Raw genomic sequence first — 18,857 nt, forward strand, 5'->3', positions numbered from 1 at the left:
GCTTGTGGGACCTTATAAGTATTTAGTTTTGCAGCACAATATCCGATTATGCAACAAGGATATTGTGCTGCAAAACTAAATACTTATAAGGTCCCACAAGCGAGACCTATTGGCAATGCCAATGCTTGTTTTAGAGTCTGGTCTTGCTTTCTCCATAATTTCCTGCCTTGCCAGAAAATTCCCCCAAAAAATTAACATGGCTCTTGGCAGAGTGTCCTGTTTCCCCATCTCGTCTTTTTTTCATTGAAAGTGGGAACCTGTGTGCCCTCTGGACCTCTAGCTCCCATTGCCACTGAGCTTCCGGGAAGGCCCCTTTTAGTAGCTTGATGACATATCCTCTTGCATCCTGCCCCTCCACCCCTTCTTCCAGACCAAGAAGTCGCACGTTATTACGCCTCTGGCGATTTTCGAAGTCCTCGATTTTCCATTGCAGGTCGTCCACCGCTTTTGCTTGCTCCATCTTGGACTTCTGCCAATTCGTTACCTCATTCTCGACCCTACCCGTTCTTTCCTCAACAAGCACCACCCGCTCCTCAACCTCTTCATATTTTTTATTCACTTTCCTAATGGCTGCTTGTATTTTTTTAGTGTCATGCCTAGCTCTCCAGCTTTCAGCCCTGGCTTCCCCCTGCATCTGTTTTAGGGTATTAAATATCATATCCAGTGTGGCATGCTGTGGAGACTCTTTTGTCAGCTCTCCCTGATGCTCCTTCCCCTCGAGTGCCATCGCGATACACACTAGAAGTTGCGGAATAGTCCCATAAAAGTTTCCTGTTTGTGCTGGCTGGAGAGCCTCCCCTCCTCATCTTGCCGCCGATTTCCTCATTTTCTGGTTAGAGCCACTACTTCCCTCTGGATCTGAGCTAATGTCCGTAGTGTCTTTGTCTTCCACATCACTTGAGGGTGTGGAGTCTGAACCCTCATTGACCGAAAATAACCTATCACCTTCTGGCGACCCCCCTCTGGCCCCTTTACGCTCCCTGCGCTCCTTCTGTGAGTCCAGGCTTGCCAGGCTCCCCCACTTTGCGCCCTGACTCCGCATAGTATCCTGGGTCAGCTCTGCCTCTACTTGTAGCAGCGCGTCCATCATTTGATCATTATTCAGGCTTTCTGCCCCCCAGTAGCGCCCCTGCTCACCGGTTGCTCAATGCCTATGTCCAGCGTCCTCTGAGCATTTTCGGCCGTTTCCGCGGGAAGCGTGCACTCCACGTCTGCTCCCTCCTGTTGCCCAGCAACCAAGCCGCCTGCGTCCTAGAGGACGGCATTCTCTGTTCCAGCATTTTGCAAGGGCGGATGAGTCGCCAGAGGCCTGTCTGCCATTCCTGTCGGCAATTTCACGCTGAATGACTCCGTTAAGGTAGGCTGCCGGAGGATCAAGTCTTTAGCGTCTTTTTTTGCTAGATTATTGTTTCTAGTCGAGGCGGTGATATCTTTGCTTAGTCCGTGTGTCTCATTCACCGTTTCACTGCGGTTCCCCGCGGCTTGCATCAACTTTGGGTCCAGCTTCTTTTCTTTCTCCGCCTTCCGCTGTTGTGCCTTTAAAGCCGTGTTTACTGCGATGGTCAATCGCTTAGTTGTTGGGGGCATCTTTGGAATAGTCTCGGTGCTCAGCCCGTCCCGCTGACTTTGCGCTTTGATCGCGCTAGCTACTGCCGATGGGGGTTTTTCCTTGTCCTTTTCTTGTCTCCCACGTTGCGACATTCCTCTGGATGCCCTAATGCCGCCGTATAAATCCCTCCAGCACTTCTTCAAAATCCTTAATATGGTCAGTGCTCCCCGCTGAATCCGGAGCTCTGTATTAGTACTTGACCTTTGTTGAATCTTTGTCAGCCCGTAAAACAGCCACATAACTGCCTCAGAGTGCCTTCTGCATTTTCCTGGTCAGAAGAGGGAGTAAGTGCGACTATCCTCTACAACGCTGTCGCGCCCATCTTGCCTCTGCCCTCTCCTACAAATATTAGGTTAAAATCTTGTAACCGGGACCCCCATGCGCGCCCCGCACTAGGGCGCGAACTGACCTTGTGTGACCCCCCCCTCTTCTCTCCACAGCCCCCGCATTCCTCAATATGGACTGGACAAGAAAGATACAGTTGTGACGAAGAAGAAGACGGGCCCTTTAACTGGACCGAAGGTGTGATGGAGGAGGAGGAGCCGGGTCTTCGGATAAAAGGCGAGTCCGATAAGCACCAGGTGTGTTACTACACCGGAGGAGTGGTCAGTGAGGAGCAGAGCGGAGTGGCGGGAAGCAGCGAGGACGAGTGGAGAAGTGGAGGACGGGAGAGCAGCGAGGAGGAGTGGAGCAGCAGAGGACGAGGAGACGGGAAGAAGGAGTGGAGCGACAGCGTACGGTGGATTAGCGAAGTCTGCCTAGCGGAGGAGGAGGAAACCCCGACCCCGGACCGGAGAGTATATCCGAACGCTGGGTATCCCACGGACATCCAAGAGCAGACGGGAGGACAAGACGGGAGAGCAGAGGACGAAAAGGACACGCCCGGAGGCCAACACCACGATCCGCCCAGCCGTACGCCAGGAGGGGTACGGCTATCAGAGGTGCGTAACCGCTTCCTGGGTTGATTTAAAAAGAGAGCACGACGCATAACTTAGTTAGTGATAAGTCCCCTAGTACGAACCCGGGTTACCTACACAATCACATCCCCTCCATGTTGCCTTAAGGTTGTGTCCCCGACTGGTGTAATAGCACTGGGTGTTTCCCCACGGCCCCTACCTTGTGAAATATTGAAAGCCTCTCCTGTCAATCTGATACCCGCCTCTCTTCTGTTTCCCCCTTTCGGTGCCGGCGAGGGTGGACAGCACGGAGCCTCCGGAGCCCCGCAGAAGGAGGAGCCCCGTCCGCAGAAAGGAGGAGGGAGTACTCCGGAAGACCCGAAGAGAGCGGAGCAGATCTCCCCGCAGAGGAGCGGCCCGAAAGACATGTACAGATTCCTTGTATGAGCAAATAAATACTGGCATAACAAAGACACGACTCCTGCCTTTTCCTAGTCCCGCCGTTACAGTGGTGGAGAATGCGGGCATAGTCACCGTCTGTACCAAGAAGATGGAAGGAGTCGTACAAGCCCTGGTGCAAGGGCAAGAGAGACTGGAAAGGCTGGCGGAGCAGCAGCTACGGGCTGCGGAAGCAGACAGAGAGCTGATCAAAACAGCAGTGGCAGCCCGAGCGCTGGACCCCCCCCTCGCTTCTGGCCTGGTCACCGTGAGCAATATTCCACACTCCATAGGAGGCGTCTCCTTACAGAAGTATCAACCAGGCGAAGATCCGGACGCCTTCCTGCTGAACTTCGAGCGGGCGGCCAGAGCCTGTGGCTGGCCCGGGGCGAAGTGGCCGTTCTTTTTGGCCCCGTTGTTGGTCGGGGAAGCCCAGGCTGCCTATCAGGTGGCGAACCCGAGAGGAGACACCCCGTACTCGGACATCAAAAGGATTATCTTGGATCATCTGGGTCTAGACAAAGAAGCATATAGGCTCCGGTTTAGGAGAGAAAGGGGAGTATCCGGAGAGACGCCGAAAACCCTCTTTGTTAGGTTGAAGATGGCCGCGGACAAATGGCTTAGCCCCAATGAAAGCACTAAAGAGGAAATCATGGACCGCATCTACCTCGAACAGTTCCTAGAAGCGTTACCTTTTGCCACTCAAAGATGGCTAAAACAGCACCATGACCTGACAACTACACAGGCCGTCGAGATGGCCAACACATTCTCCCGAGTACAACAGAGACCGCTATTGACAGCCGAAACCGAAAAACAGAAAACCACCTTCAAAATGGAGAAAAGACCAGCGAGGATCCCCGAAACCCCGAGACCTCGAACCTGGAGAAACGACCCACTCCCTCACAGTGGGCCTCAGTGTTTTGAGTGCGGGACCTGGGGTCATATTGCCAGACTATGTCCTAGGAGAAAACCGGCCGAGGAACCCATGGAGGTGGGGTACTTACCACGCACTATCCTCTATTCGGCGGAAATGGGAAACGCATACCGCGTAAGTATGAGGATTAACGGTAACCCCGTGCAAGCCCTTCTAGATTCTGGCTGCCGCCAGTCAGTAGTACAGCCCACCATGTGCGTCCCCAGCAAATCATCCCCAAGGAACAGGTGTACATACGGTGCGTCCAAGGGGACGTGAAACCCTACCCCGTGGCCGTGATACCTTTGAGACCACAGGAAGGCCCCCCATCACGAGTAAGAGTCGGGGTATTACCTACACTTCCGGAAGACCTGATCATCGGGACAGACAATCCGGCCTTTCTGACGATGTTTAAACGTAGCATGGGTAATGTGAAAGGGATGAGGGAGACATCCGGAACCAAGTCGATGCAACAGCATTGACCTCACCAGACTCGTGGACCTTAGACCGCAGTTTCCTATTCGCTCAGGCCAATGATGCAACATTGTTCAATGCCTGGGAGAACGCACACCAAAACCAGGGAATGGTACCCATAAGATATCCTCGCCTGTTCATCATGAATGGACTACTATACCGACAGGGGAAAGAAGACGACCCGGAACAATTGCTGGTCCCGGTGTCGTTCAGGGAACAAGTACTGTTTTTTTCCCATTCCCACCTGGTAGCAGGACATACTGGGGCAGAAAAAACGACTCAGAATCTCTTAAAATGCTTCTATTGGCCCGGGATATATAAAGACGCGATGACTTATAGCCAAGAATGTGACATTTGCCAAAAAAGAAATATGACCCGACCCCCAGCAGTACCCTTGCAACCCCTCCCCATCATAGGGGTTCCATTTGAAAGAATAGGGATGGACATTATCGGGCCTCTCCCGAAAACAAGAAAAGGACACCTATACGTCCTTGTGATTGTTGACTACGCCACTAGATTCCCTGAGGCTTTCCCCCTCACCTCTACAACCACTAAGAATGTCGCGGACAAAATGTTGGAACTGTTTTCTCGTGTGGGATTCCCAAAGGAGATACTGACAGACCAAGGAACCCCCTTCGTATCCCGTCTCATGGGTGAGGTCTGTAAGGTGCTACACATCCATCAAATACGCACCGCAGTGTACCACCCTCAAACTGATGGACTCGTTGAGAGGTACAATCGCACGCTGAAAACTACCTTGAGAAAAATGCTAGAGGTCAACAGTACAGAGTGGGATCAGGTCCTCCCACTTGCCCTGTATGTCATTAGAGGACAGAAACAAAGCAGTTTAGGGTTCTCTGCCTTTGAATTGCTATATGGTCGACAGCCACGATCGCTGTTAGACATGACCAAAGAAGCTTGGGAGAAGGAATCCCCTGAAGAGACGGCAAACACATTGGAATATGCACGCAACCTCCGCTCCAAACTGGGCAAGTTACGAGACCTGGCGTTCGCCAATCTGGAGAAAAGCCAGGAAAAACAAAAAAATGTATACGACAAAGGAAAAAAATGGAGAAAGATGGAGAAAGGGGACTGGGCCCTAGTGTTGTTGCCCTCGTCCACTCAAAAGTTCAAAGCCGAGTGGAGCGGGCCATACCAAGTGGTGGAAACGATTGGTAACACCAGTTATAGGTTACAGATAAACGCTCGGAAAAAAAAACAGGTGTACCATATCAACATGTTGAAAAAATGGCTGGGTAAACCCCCTACTGAGATACACCTGGTAGAAGGGGATAGGATCCCGGGTTCCACCACCATACCACAACTCGTGATCAACGAAGACCTGAGACAAGAAGAAAAACAGGAGTTGATGGAAGTCCTTATGAAACAGGATCAGGTGTTTTCCGACCTTCCTGGGAAAACTACCATGGCTGAACATCGCATTGACACTAGTCCGGGAAAGACCGTTAAAATCCGCCCCTATCGGATCCCGGAGACCCGACGACAGGACATACGCCGCGAGGTGGCCGACATGATGAAACTCGGCGTGATTCGCCCTTCCCACAGTAACTGGTCAAGTCCGATTGTTCTAATACCTAAACCCGACGGAACAAGGCGCTTTTGTATGGACTTTCGCGCCCTGAATGAAATATCCAAGTTCGATGCCTACCCCATCCCGAGGATTGACGAACTGATTGAGAAACTAGGAGAAGCCACATTCATCAGCACAATAGACCTTACTAAAGGGTACTGGCAGGTCCCACTGCGGGAAGAGGACCGCCATAAAACCGCGTTTTCCACTGCTGAGGGACACTATGAGTTTACAGTGCTACCGTTTGGACTACACGGAGCACCCGCCACTTTTCAGAGGCTAATGAACAATGTATTACAAGACCTCACAGCGTTTACGTCCGCCTATCTGGACGACATAGTGGTGTTTAGCCCCGACTGGAAGACTCATCTGGTGCATTTACAACAGGTGTTGGAGACCCTCGACCACGCGGGATTACGGATAAACGCTAAGAAATCAAGAATAGCCTTTCACAAAGTAAAATATCTGGGATACGTCCTGGGTCACGGCCTTATCGAGCCCCAAACGGAAAAGGTGAGGGCTATATCAGAGACTTCGTTTCCCACAACAAAAAAAGAACTGCGTGCGTTTTTGGGCCTCATTGGCTACTATAGGCGTTTTATACCACAGTTTGCACAGCTGGCAGCCCCCCTCACGGATGCCCTACAGACGAAGTTCAAACAAACTGCTTTGACAACCCCCACCCCGGTCATGTTGGACGCTTTTTCCGAGCTAAAGAGGAGGATTACTTCGACTCCGATTTTCAATTCGCCGGGCTTCACACGTCCCTTTTCACTGCACACTGATGCGTCTGATTTTGGAATCGGTGCGGTACTGTCGCAGGAAGGATGCGACGGGATGGACCATCCGATTCTATACATAAGCAGGAAACTGTTTCCGCGAGAACTCAAATATGCCACAGTGGAAAAGGAGTGCCTGGCTATCCGGTGGGCAGTGGAGAAGCTGGCCTATTACCTGGAGGGCAGGTCCTTCACGCTCTTCACGGACCATGCGCCTCTATTATGGATGGCTCGTAACAAGTCCTCCAATGCCAGGGTCATGCGCTGGTTTCTAGCGTTACAGCCTTATTCCTTCAGGGTGTGCCACAAAAGGGGGGTGGATAACACGGGGCTGATTTCCTGTCCAGAAACCCACTTCCCGATCGGAAGTGTCCAGGGGGGGAGGTGTGTAACCGGGACCCCCATGCGCGCCCCGCACTAGGGCGCGAACTGACCTTGTGTGACCCCCCCCTCTTCTCTCCACAGCCCCCGCATTCCTCAATATGGACTGGACAAGAAAGATACAGTTGTGACGAAGAAGAAGACGGGCCCTTTAACTGGACCGAAGGTGTGATGGAGGAGGAGGAGCCGGGTCTTCGGATAAAAGGCGAGTCCGATAAGCACCAGGTGTGTTACTACACCGGAGGAGTGGTCAGTGAGGAGCAGAGCGGAGTGGCGGGAAGCAGCGAGGACGAGTGGAGAAGTGGAGGACGGGAGAGCAGCGAGGAGGAGTGGAGCAGCAGAGGACGAGGAGACGGGAAGAAGGAGTGGAGCGACAGCGTACGGTGGATTAGCGAAGTCTGCCTAGCGGAGGAGGAGGAAACCCCGGACCGGAGAGTATATCCGAACGCTGGGTATCCCACGGACATCCAAGAGCAGACGGGAGGACAAGACGGGAGAGCAGAGGACGAAAAGGACACGCCCGGAGGCCAACACCACGATCCGCCCAGCCGTACGCCAGGAGGGGTACGGCTATCAGAGGTGCGTAACCGCTTCCTGGGTTGATTTAAAAAGAGAGCACGACGCATAACTTAGTTAGTGATAAGTCCCCTAGTACGAACCCGGGTTACCCTACACAATCACATCCCCTCCATGTTGCCTTAAGGTTGTGTCCCCGACTGGTGTAATAGCACTGGGTGTTTCCCCACGGCCCCTACCTTGTGAAATATTGAAAGCCTCTCCTGTCAATCTGATACCCGCCTCTCTTCTGTTTCCCCCTTTCGGTGCCGGCGAGGGTGGACAGCACGGAGCCTCCGGAGCCCCGCAGAAGGAGGAGCCCCGTCCGCAGAAAGGAGGAGGGAGTACTCCGGAAGACCCGAAGAGAGCGGAGCAGATCTCCCCGCAGAGGAGCGGCCCGAAAGACATGTACAGATTCCTTGTATGAGCAAATAAATACTGGCATAACAAAGACACGACTCCTGCCTTTTCCTAGTCCCGCCGTTACAAATCTCTAAGTAAGAAAAACAGTCAGTGATTTAAAATTGAACAACTAGCCAAAGAAAGTATGAGACTTCAAAGTGATGAGTGCTCAAAAACAAATAACGAACTATTTTTGATCCTATAAAAACACCTTCAGAGAAGACATAAGCAAACAAAGCTAAACTACAGATGCAAGCATTTTTTCGGCAATTGTCAGGAACTTTATCATCATCTGACAGATTAATGAAATTGGAGAACCAGATAAACCTAGAATGAGGGCCAGTCGAACAGATCTCACCCCTGCTTTAAGAAAAGAGGGTTTTAAAAGTATACGACGTGCATTAAGCAGATTTGGGTAGGCACACAAAATATGCAATAAAGTTTCATGTGGCCACACACACATTCTACATTCACTAGTTGACCAGTGTTGGAGCAAATTCGGTGTGCCATCCTTAGTGGGGTACCTGATAAGTCTTAATTTAAAAAATGTATGCCTAAAATGTGCCGGAAAAAAGGTAGTCAAATAGGTCTGAATTCAAAGAGTTTGATGAATAATAATAAAAGACACAATACACAGGAATTACTTCATTCCGTTATAGGTTTCAATTTCTACTAAAACATGTGATGAGTGACTGTTGGTGAACAAAGTGACTAGTGCATTAAATTTAGTGACATGTATATACAAATTTATACAAGGGGGGGGGGGGTTCTTTTGTTGGAAGGCCAGAGTTTTGAGTTAGTGCTCCAAGGAAACAGGTGGTTACTGTGCAAGTTCCTGGAGGTATCTTGACCAATATTGAGCGTCGACGTTTCGACCCTAGTGCGCCCCAGTCGGTGGTCGTGGCGGGTCTTTATCAAGACAGGGGGGGGTGCCTGGAAAGGAAGGGAGAGAGGTTTCAGAGAGGTGTGGGTTTAAACCGTCACAAATGACTAATGTGAGTAAGGAATACTCACATTGGGGTCTGGTAGTGCAGGAGGAGTTATCACGACCTGGTAAGGCCTCTTTACCCGCAATAAAGGAGTTTGTTTTTAGGTCTCGCTGATGTTGCAGCACGAAAGCGCTGTCACCAGCGAGATCTATTGTTATGGTCTTGCCTGCCAAGTGGTATAGGCCGGGGCACGCACCGATTGGTGTCTGTGGACGCGCTTCTAGACGCGCTTGCGCAGACGCGCTTGCATTTACACGCACACACAGCCCCTGCTTTTGCTTGGCTCACGTAGTAATGGCGTGCGTACACACACATAGCCCCCCCCTGCACACACACAGCCCCCCCTGCACACACACACAGCCAGCGGTCTCTTCTCTTTTCTCTGGAGGGCAGGTCACTTTTCTGTCTGATCAGTTTTTTTTTGTCTCCGTTTGAACAGAGACCCCTGCAGCAACTGGTCCCTTGTTTTACGAGTAGCCAGCAGAGCAGATGCCTCAGGCAGTTCAAGTTTACAGCCACCGAGCGCACGTTTCTCAGCTGGAGGAGGACATGACTTTCATCAGAGGGCGGGCTTGGGGAACGTCTTGGAAGGTGTCCCTTACCCCGAGGCGCTCCTGAGCGGGGCTTACAGTTCTGTCAGGGAGGTTGGAGGGTCGGGTCCTCACGTCTCCAGCCCCCTTATATTCCTTGAGTAAGGTGCTGGTCTGCCAGTCAGTGTGCTGCCCCTCTCCTCTCCAGATGCGTCGTAAGCCCCGCAGAAGGGGGCAGACTATGAACGGGCACCTTTCTGCAAACTTTGGCACCGCTTGGAGTTCCGCGCCGTAGGAGTCACGTACCCCCCAGGGCAAGTTCAGCAAGAGTCGAAGATGCTCTGAAGTCAGCACCTCACTGGAAGTCGGACCAGCTGATGAGCATGTCTGTTGTTTCTGAGGACTAAAGGGGATAAGCCAAAAGAAAATCTGACTCACACGGTAAGCATGAGCATTTAGGCGATGACTGTCTGTCTTTGCATGCAGGAGCAGCCGGGAGGCGCCGGGGCTGCAGATTCAGCAAGACTCGGAGCAGGAACCGAAATAAGCAGATGTATATATCCGATCAGGGTCGAGGATACCTCCCGAGGTGTGTTTTTTTTGCTTCAGATTTATATAGCGTGAACTCGACCCGAAGGTGTTGGAGCGCATTATATGAGCACCAGTTGCATTCATTGTTGGTAGGCAGGGGGAGCTTAAGTGGCTTGCCCTGAATCACAGGATGCTAAGCCGACGCCAAGGCTCGAACCTGGTTCCCCAGTTCAAAAGGTCGGCAGCTCTGGCCGTAAGACCGCACCCTCTCCTGTGCTATGCTCTCTTTGCTTTCAGGCAGGGATGACCTCGCCACAATGGCCATCTATGAAGCATGCTTGTTGGTCCTCGCCGAGCCTTGCTCCAAACCCCTGAGTACTAAAGAGCTCTGCTAACTGCTTTACAGCTCAAACAGAAGTTCCTGACAAGTAGATTCTCATTCACAATATAGTGCTGAGAATCGACTTGTAAGAACTGGTTGGAAAAACAGAGGTAAGAAAAATGCAGAAGCGAAGAAACGCTGTGTCGTTTTAAAAGTGATAGATGATGTAAAGTTCAACTATATGCCCTATTTTTTAAGCAGCTATGACTTTTAAGACACTTTATAGAGTAGAGTGTGGTGACCCCCCCAACTATCAGAGGCCATGAAACTGAAGCAGATAATAATAAAAAGCATTTGTGTGGTACCCAGCAAGGTCATAAATCCACGATTCCGAAATCTGTGATCTTCTATATTTTATTATACAAAGCTTTTTCTACATTTAAGACAATGTTATCGGTATGTCGCCTTCACGAATGAACATAAGTGATGCATTTAAAGAAATTTGCACGAGTGACTCCCCTCATGCCATTTCAGGGAATACTTATGGATTATCCATTTTAATTTGGAGAGTTTTGCATAGGACATAACATGTCCCATGGTTGTAGCTTTGACTTTCTGCTGTACGAAATCAACATTTAAAAAAACACTAGCATACGAAAAAGAAGAAAACATCCTTCATTTGTTTCAGGGCATAATACAAGCAGATAAGATAACTGGGTGGCTAGAGTGCCTGCCTTTGAGATGTGTGTGTAACCTTCGGATAACAAAAACTTTTTTCTGGACTGATTAAAAATGTGTCCTTCTGGTGTTGATAAAATGAGCATCATTCTGTTCCTTAATATCATTTAATATTCGAAGTTACAAGACACATTTCAGTTTGAGCTACATAAATATGAGAAAGATATATGTGAAATTTGAGCTATGTATGTAGAAGTATGGTTATTGTATTGTATCACTATAATGCTACGTATGTTAAACTGCAGTATATATACTGCGATATATCCTACACTACATAGGCTAGACGCCACATAATTACACTCAATGCAACATACACCCCAAATACCACTCAGTGCCACATAATTGCACTCTACTGAATGCAACACATACTCCACACAGTACCACTCAGTGCCACATAATTACCCGCCACATAATTACACTGCCCTCAATCTAACATACACTCAAAATACCACTCAGTGCCCCATAATTACACGCCACATAATTACACTGCACTCAATGCAACATACACTCCAAACAATACCACTCAGTGCCACATAATTACATACCACATAATTACTCTACTGAATACAACATACACTCCAGACAATACCACTCAGTTCCACATTATTCTATGCTACATATTTACACTGCGCTCAACGCAACATACACTCCAAATACCACTCAGTGCCACGCCACATAATTATCTATCGCATCACCACAGCATCACTCAGCACCACCACAGCATCACTCAGGGGCACCACAGCATCACTATGCGCTACCACAGCATCACTGAACGCCACAGCATCACTCGTCGCAACCACAACATGACTCAGCACCACCACAGCATCATCTGTGCAACCATTCGCCAACAACTGGTTCAAATATGTTCTCTCAATGTTTCAAGCTTTATTACAAATGTCACAAAAAGAGGTTAATGTTTCACTTCTGTTCTTGGATTTTCATCACAATAAAATACACTGAACATAATCTTCACAAAGGCTATTTACAAAAGTTTAAGCTATTTCCATTATAAATTACAATAACTTTAATTTAAGTATTAATTATTACAAAAAATTCACAGCAATTGTTATTTGTAATATCAATACATCTAAGTCACGTAAATACAACACATATTGCATTACAAATGCTATAGGTGTCACATTTGCGAAAGTTAAAAGTATTGGCATTGTAAATGACAAAGCTATTAATTTCGCTATTTTCAAAACCAACACATACATAAAAAATGTGTCATTTACAATACCAATAGCTCAAACTTTTCTAATGCGAGACCTATTGCATTGCAAATGCTTGTTATTTTTCTATTTAAGAATCGTTGAAAACTAGACATTCATTTCTGGAAACCCAGACTGCAACTCAAAACTCTGGAAACATGTTAAAATGTAAGATCTCCAAGTGCGAGCATATTCACAGTGAGTTATTTTGTACCAGCAGTTATTTGCTAGGAAGGCAAGATCAGATAAAAACAGAATGCATGCGTTTCAAAAATGACCCTTGCACCACCAGGGACGGTCTTCAGAGACCAAACTCCAAATGGATTTCGGCTTGGTCAATTGACTTAGGAATTCCAAAGAACGACTGGCAATCCTGGATTAATAATGAATCCAATATTAGCATATTTCCCCCTAGTGATAGGTGAGCCATATGCAATAGTTGGTTGTAAATTGGATCCCATGACTTTAAGAATGTGTTCATACTAGGGCAGGGTAGAGTGCAGTGAGGTAGAGTAGGGTGGTGTAGAGTGCAGTGATGTACAGTAAAGGGGCGTAGACTCTAGGTGCACAGAATAGATTAGAGTGGCCCACAGTAGAGCGATGCAGAATATTGTGGCATAGAGTAGAGTGGTGCAGAGTAAGAACAGCGCCATCGAGTGCAGTGGTGTAGAGTTCAATGGCAGAGAGTGCAGTGTTGCAGAATAGAGTGTCGTAGAGTAGAGTACAGTATTACAGAACAGAGTGGCGTAGAGTGCAGTGCTACAGAATACATTGACATAGAGAGCAGTGGCATAGAGAGCATTGGTTTTGAGTAACGTGACGTCATGTGCAGTGGCATAGTGTAGAGTGGTGCAGCAAGATTAAAGTGGTGTAGAGTGGCAAAGAGTGCAGGTCGTAGATTGTTTCAGAGTGAAGTAGCGTGGAGTGGTGCAGGCTAGAGTGCAGTGGCGTAGGGTGCAGATTAGAGTGGCATAGAGGGCACTGGTGTAGAATGGAGCCGTACAGATCAGAGTGCAGTGGCATAGAGTACAGTGTTGCAGAGTGGAGCGACGTAGCCTGGAGGGGTGGAGAGTAAAGTGGAGAGGTCTAAAATGGAGTGGTGTAGAGTGCATTGGCGTAGAGTGGAGTGCAGTAGGTTGGAGTGGAGTGCGGTAGAGTGGCATATGCATGCTGTGGCAGCACACTGCCATTACCCACAACACATCTTCAACTGAAATTACTATTATATTTGCACATACCGTTTAACTGCGCAAAAACGATAATGTGTGCAAATGGCATCACCTAGTAAAGTGATTTGTTTTGCTTGTGTTTCCAACACACTTTGGAATTACCCAAAACATGTGCTTTGTTTGTGCTTTTCTAAATCTAATATATTCTTAAATAACTACAGTTAGTTTATAAATATTTAAATGTTGTAGTGTGCTACAAAAAAAACAACATCCTACACCCTCAGTAGTTTGAATGACTGTCACATAAATACTCTCACTTCCATGTCCGAGCTCCCTCTGAAGACAGAGCCCAATATGCGACCTCTGCCTTTGAATGTATAGCAAGTGTGTAAGAACAAGATTTAAAGGGCTGTTTACAGAAATCGAACACTAGTGGAAGGATAGGATCACTGGAGAGACAAACTCAAACAGGACTGCCGAAAACAAATTAAGTCAGCAAATAGCTACCAAGAATGTGTGAGCTGCATACAACAAAGCCATTGGTAAACAATGGACAAAATGCATTCCCTGGGAAGCTTTCTGAATGCCCCCAAGATGTCTTTAGCAAACCAGGCAGCTGAGCTGTCTGGTTGGATTAGGACCTAAAAAGTGGGTGGCAGCATATTAGGTAGGCACAGAAACTTAGGCTTCCAAAACACTCGGAAACGAATTGGAACGCCATAGAAATGGTACAGTAAGACCTAAATAGCAACCGGTGCCGTCAAACACCAAACCGTGCTATTTAAGCACGTCATAGTAATCAATGAGCTGGTCTACATGATCTAGACTTTGGTCTCACCTCTCTTGAACTCCTCCAGCACGGCATCGAGCTTGGTGTCATTAAATACGAAGTGTAGTGGGTGGTTGTAGAACTTGGTGATGGTGCTGAGGGGAGTGCAGTCATCGGGGTCCACCATTCCTAGGTCCTTGACATAGAGGATGTCCACAATGTTTGAGCGGTCCTCCTCATAGACAGGGATGCGAGTGTAGCCGCTCTGCATGATCTGTGACATGGTGCTGAAGTCAAGCACTGCACCAGCACTCAGCATGAAGCAGTCTCGCACCGGCGTCAGGATGTCCTCCACAGTCTTATTCCTCAGAGCACCTTTGCTGAACTCCTCCTTCACAAACTCGTTGTATGGATCACCATTGCGCATCATGTCCACCACTTTCTCTCGCAGCAGGCATGTACTGATATCGTGACGAAAGGCCAGATTCAGCAGCTTGCCAAGTGGGAAAGAAAGAGGGAAAGTAACGACCATACACAAATGTGTTAGCCAGAGGGTGCGAACGCCCAGCACCAGACCCCAGCGTGAAGCGACGGCCGCTGGCGCCAGCTCGCCTGCCAACAAGAGACAGCCCGCTGCCAAAAAGATGGCAGGCGCTGGTAAACCCAGCGCCAGGTACAGTAGGACAGCAGCCGCTGCATTGGCCACCACTGCCGGGATCGCTGTGGCAACGAGGGCCACAGAGCCACATCGCCTCAGCCGCTCCAGGCGCTTTGCATTGCGTCGCTCCTTCTGGGAACCACATTCGCGCAGCACATGCAGCTCTACTAGGTCCAAGCTTAAGGAGCTAAGCTGCAAGCCGCGTGCAAGACCCGACAGCACCACTGCCAGAGCTGCCAGGACACCTAGGAGCCAGGGTGGAGAACTTGGAGCTAACTTGCCATCAACTACCACCACAGCACCAGCGAAGGCATCCCAGGTCTGGTTCAAAGCTGTCCTAGTGCAAATGTGGTACAGCCCTGCAGGAGCCCCCTCCGCGACGACCACGGTCACCAGTCCCCAATCTCCTCCCCACACCTGTGGTTCCAGCTGCAATGGCCCCTCATTCTGGGGCCCCAGTCCCCGGCAAGCTACTCCAACACCACCTCCAGAGAAACCCAGCCAGGCCCAAGAAGCATTAAGTAGCCCCTCTCCATTAAGGCGAAGGCTGAAGGAGCATCCAGGGGGCACACGAATAACACCCCCACTAAAGGATGCACTTTTGGGATCTTCGAGCTGCAAGCCCAGCAGCTGGGGGGGCGGGGCCTGCGCCGCGGGGCCCGCCGGGAGCAGAGCAAGCACCAGCAACCTCCAACTCCAGGCTCCTGACGCCATCTTAGACCTGCCGCTCAACACCATGTTAGGAGGAGCAAAGCTGTAAACACGCACCGCCCATCCATTCAACTCCCATTGGTCACAGAGGTAAAGCGAGCCACCAATAAAGAAAGGGAGGCTGGATTAATAAAGTTGAAAAGACGCTAAAAGGAAAACAGACTAGAAATAATAGAATGGGTAATGTTTGTCCATATTTATTGTTCGACACGTGTCTGTTTATAAATTATAGTTTCACCCAAAAATGAGATGTAAAAACTATGAGTTGCTCTAAAACTTCATAAAAATACGCGACTCTACTAAGGTGTGTTATAGGAAACGCGTTCAAAATCTAGTTATTTTTTTAAATAACCGTGTGTATAATGAATGTAAATTTCATTTATATATAAATAGTTGCTTTTCTTTTTTTTGGGGTGAAACTTTGATTTTTTATAACGGGGCTTCTGTTTCAAGATGGCGGGAATACGCGTTTGAGCCGCCGTGGTGCTTCTATTGCCAGTACTTCGTCTAGCTAGTTACTGGAGCATGGTCATGTAAACAAGCATTTTTTTTAAACCTAGAGCTGTGCGTAATTATAACGAGCATTATCAGTTTGCTGTTTAACTTTATCATGGCTTTGTTGTGAATTTATCAAATGTGCTCCCTTTCTTTATGTAGACCGTTCATGTTTCCAGCACCTAAGTTCTTGTTATTTACGCTTGGTGTTAAATAAATATGCACGAATTCCCAATAAGACATTTTGACATATCAATATTTATTGCAAGATATAGTAATGTGAGACTAAAGCAGACACATCCTACCATAGATGAAGCTTTTCAGGAGTTGCTGATCAATTGTGCAATATAAACTGCACAGCGCTGCCAAGTATACTGAGTCCATGTGTAATACGCTGCTTTAGTTCGTTTTTTTTTCTTTGAATTCTGGGATTTGTAGTCTCATTCATGCATTATGAAACAGGACTACAAATTCCCCCAATTGAAAGAGAAACAATTGAACTTGAGCAGCATATACGCATGGGCCTGGGAAAAATGGCTGATATGGCTGGATGCTCCAATCATGGAATTGTATTTATAGATCGATTACTACTCTTGACGAGATGTCGAAGCGCTCTTTGGGGTGTAGCACGCTACTTAGGAACCCAAAAAGGATTAGTGGTGGATAAGTATAGGGCAATATGTCTTAATTTGAGAGGTGGGCATGAAAGCCTGTTAGTGAATTGAATAGGATAATGGAGGGACAAAAAAGGGAAGAGTCTATAAAGTGTTATGGGAGATCATAGTAGTAAGATGAGACTTAGGATGAGTAAAAGGAGAGATGGAGGAGGGAAAAGTCTATAGAAAGGGATTCAGGAAATCCTAGTAGTAACAAGCATTGGAAATGCAATAGGTCTCGCATTAGGAAAGTTTGAGCAATTGGTATTGTAAATGACACTTTTTTTTATTTATGTGTTGGTTTTGAAAATAGCAAAAGTAATAGCTTTGTCAGTTACAATGTCATTAGTTTTAACTTTCGCAAATGTGACACCTATAGCATTTGTAATGCAATGTGTGTTGTATTTACGTGACTTAGATGTATTGATATTGCAAATAACAATGGCTTTTAATTTTGTAAATAATTAATACTTAAATAAAATGTATTGTAATTTATAATGGCAATAGCTTAAACTTTGTAAATAACTTTTGTGAAGATTATGTTCAGTGTATTGTATTGTGACGAAAATCCAAGAACATTGCACCTACACACACACACAGCCACACACACACACATATAGATGTGGTGGTGGTGGAACTTGGGGGTTATGGTGGTGGTGGATGTGGTGGTGGTGATGGTGGATGTAGTGGTGGTGATGGTGGATGTGGTGGTGATGGTGGTGGATGTGATGGTGATGGTGGTGGATGTGATGGTGGATGTGGGGGTGGATGTGGGGGTGGATGTGGGGGTGGTTGTGGTGGTGGATGTGATGGTGGATGTGGGGGTGGATGTGGGGGTGGATGTGGTGGTGGATGTGGTGGTGGTGGATGTGGTGGTGGGGAAGGTGGTGGATGATGTGGTGGAGGTGGTGGATGTGGTGGTGGTGGATGTGGTGGTGGATGTGGTGAACGTGGTGGTGGATGTGGTGGATGTGGTGGTGGATGTGGTGGTGGAAGTGATGGTGGTGGGTGTGGTGGATGTGGTGGTGGTGGATGCGGTGGTGGATGAGGTGGTGGATGTGGTGGTGGTGGTGGATGTGGTGGTGGTGGATGCGGTTGTGGTGGTGGATGTGGTGGTGGTGGTGGGTGTGGTGGATGTGGTGGTGGATGCAGTGGTGGTGCATGTGGTGGATGTGGTGGTGGTGGATGTGGTGGTGGATGTGGCAGTGGATGTCATGGTGGATGTGGAGGTGATGGTGGATGTGGTGGTGGATGCGGTGGATGTGGTGGATGCGGTGGTGGTGGTGGATGCGGTGGTGGTGGATTTGGTGGTGGTGGATGCGGTGGATGTGGTGGTGGATGTGGTGGTGGTGGGTGTGGTGGATGTGGTGGTGGATGTGGTGGTGGATGTGGCGGTGGATGTGGTGGTGGATGTGGATGTGGAGGTGGATGTGGAGGTGGATGTGGAGGTGATGGTGGATGTGGTGGTGGATGTGGTGGTGATGGTGGATGTGGTGGTGGATGTGGTGGTGGATGCGGTGGATGTGGTGGATGTGGTGGTGGATGCGGTGGTGGTGGAAGTGGTGGTGGATGTGTTGGATGTGGTGGTGGATGTGGTTGATGTGGTGGTGGATGTAGTGGTGGATTTGGTGGATGTGGTGGTGGTGGATGCGGTGGATGTGGTGGTGGTGGGTGTGGTGGATGTGGTGGTGATGGTGGATGTGGTGGTGGATGTGGTGGTGGATGCGGTGGTGGTGGATGCGGTGGATGTGGTGATGGTGGATGCGGTGGTGGTGGTGGATGCGGTGGTGGATGCGGTGGGGGTGGATGGGGTGGTGGATGTGGTGGTGGATGTGGTGGTGGATGCGGTGGTGGTGCATGTGGTGGTGCATGTGGTGGATGTGGTGGTGGTGGATATGGTGGATGTGGTGGAGGATGTGGCGGTGGATGTGGAGGTGATGGTGGATGCAGTGGATGTGGTGGTGGATGCGGTGGATGCAGTGGTGGTGGTGGATGCGGTGGTGGTGGAAGTTGTGGTGGATGTGTTGGATGTGGTGGTGG

At 48.9% G+C, this 18,857-nt stretch overlaps 1 protein-coding gene across 2 annotated transcripts in view; it reads right to left on the reverse strand.

The window, feature by feature from the left end:
- The window catches only part of CNNM3 (cyclin and CBS domain divalent metal cation transport mediator 3), a 289,936-nt gene extending 274,190 nt beyond the window's left edge, over positions 1-15,746 (reverse strand). The window contains exon 1 of one of the 2 annotated variants that reach the window (XM_078666961.1): positions 14,367-15,744. In XM_078666961.1, coding sequence (XP_078523087.1) covers positions 14,367-15,693 — 1,327 coding nt within the window. In that variant the 5' untranslated portion in view covers positions 15,694-15,744. Of the gene's footprint in view, positions 1-14,366 lie in introns of both variants that reach the window. The other variant, XM_078666962.1, reaches the window with a different exon arrangement.
- Between the last annotated feature and the right edge of the window lie 3,111 nt (positions 15,747-18,857).

This window comes from Lissotriton helveticus, chromosome 11 (assembly GCF_964261635.1).
Source record: "Lissotriton helveticus chromosome 11, aLisHel1.1, whole genome shotgun sequence".
Lineage (NCBI taxonomy): Eukaryota > Metazoa > Chordata > Amphibia > Caudata > Salamandridae > Lissotriton > Lissotriton helveticus.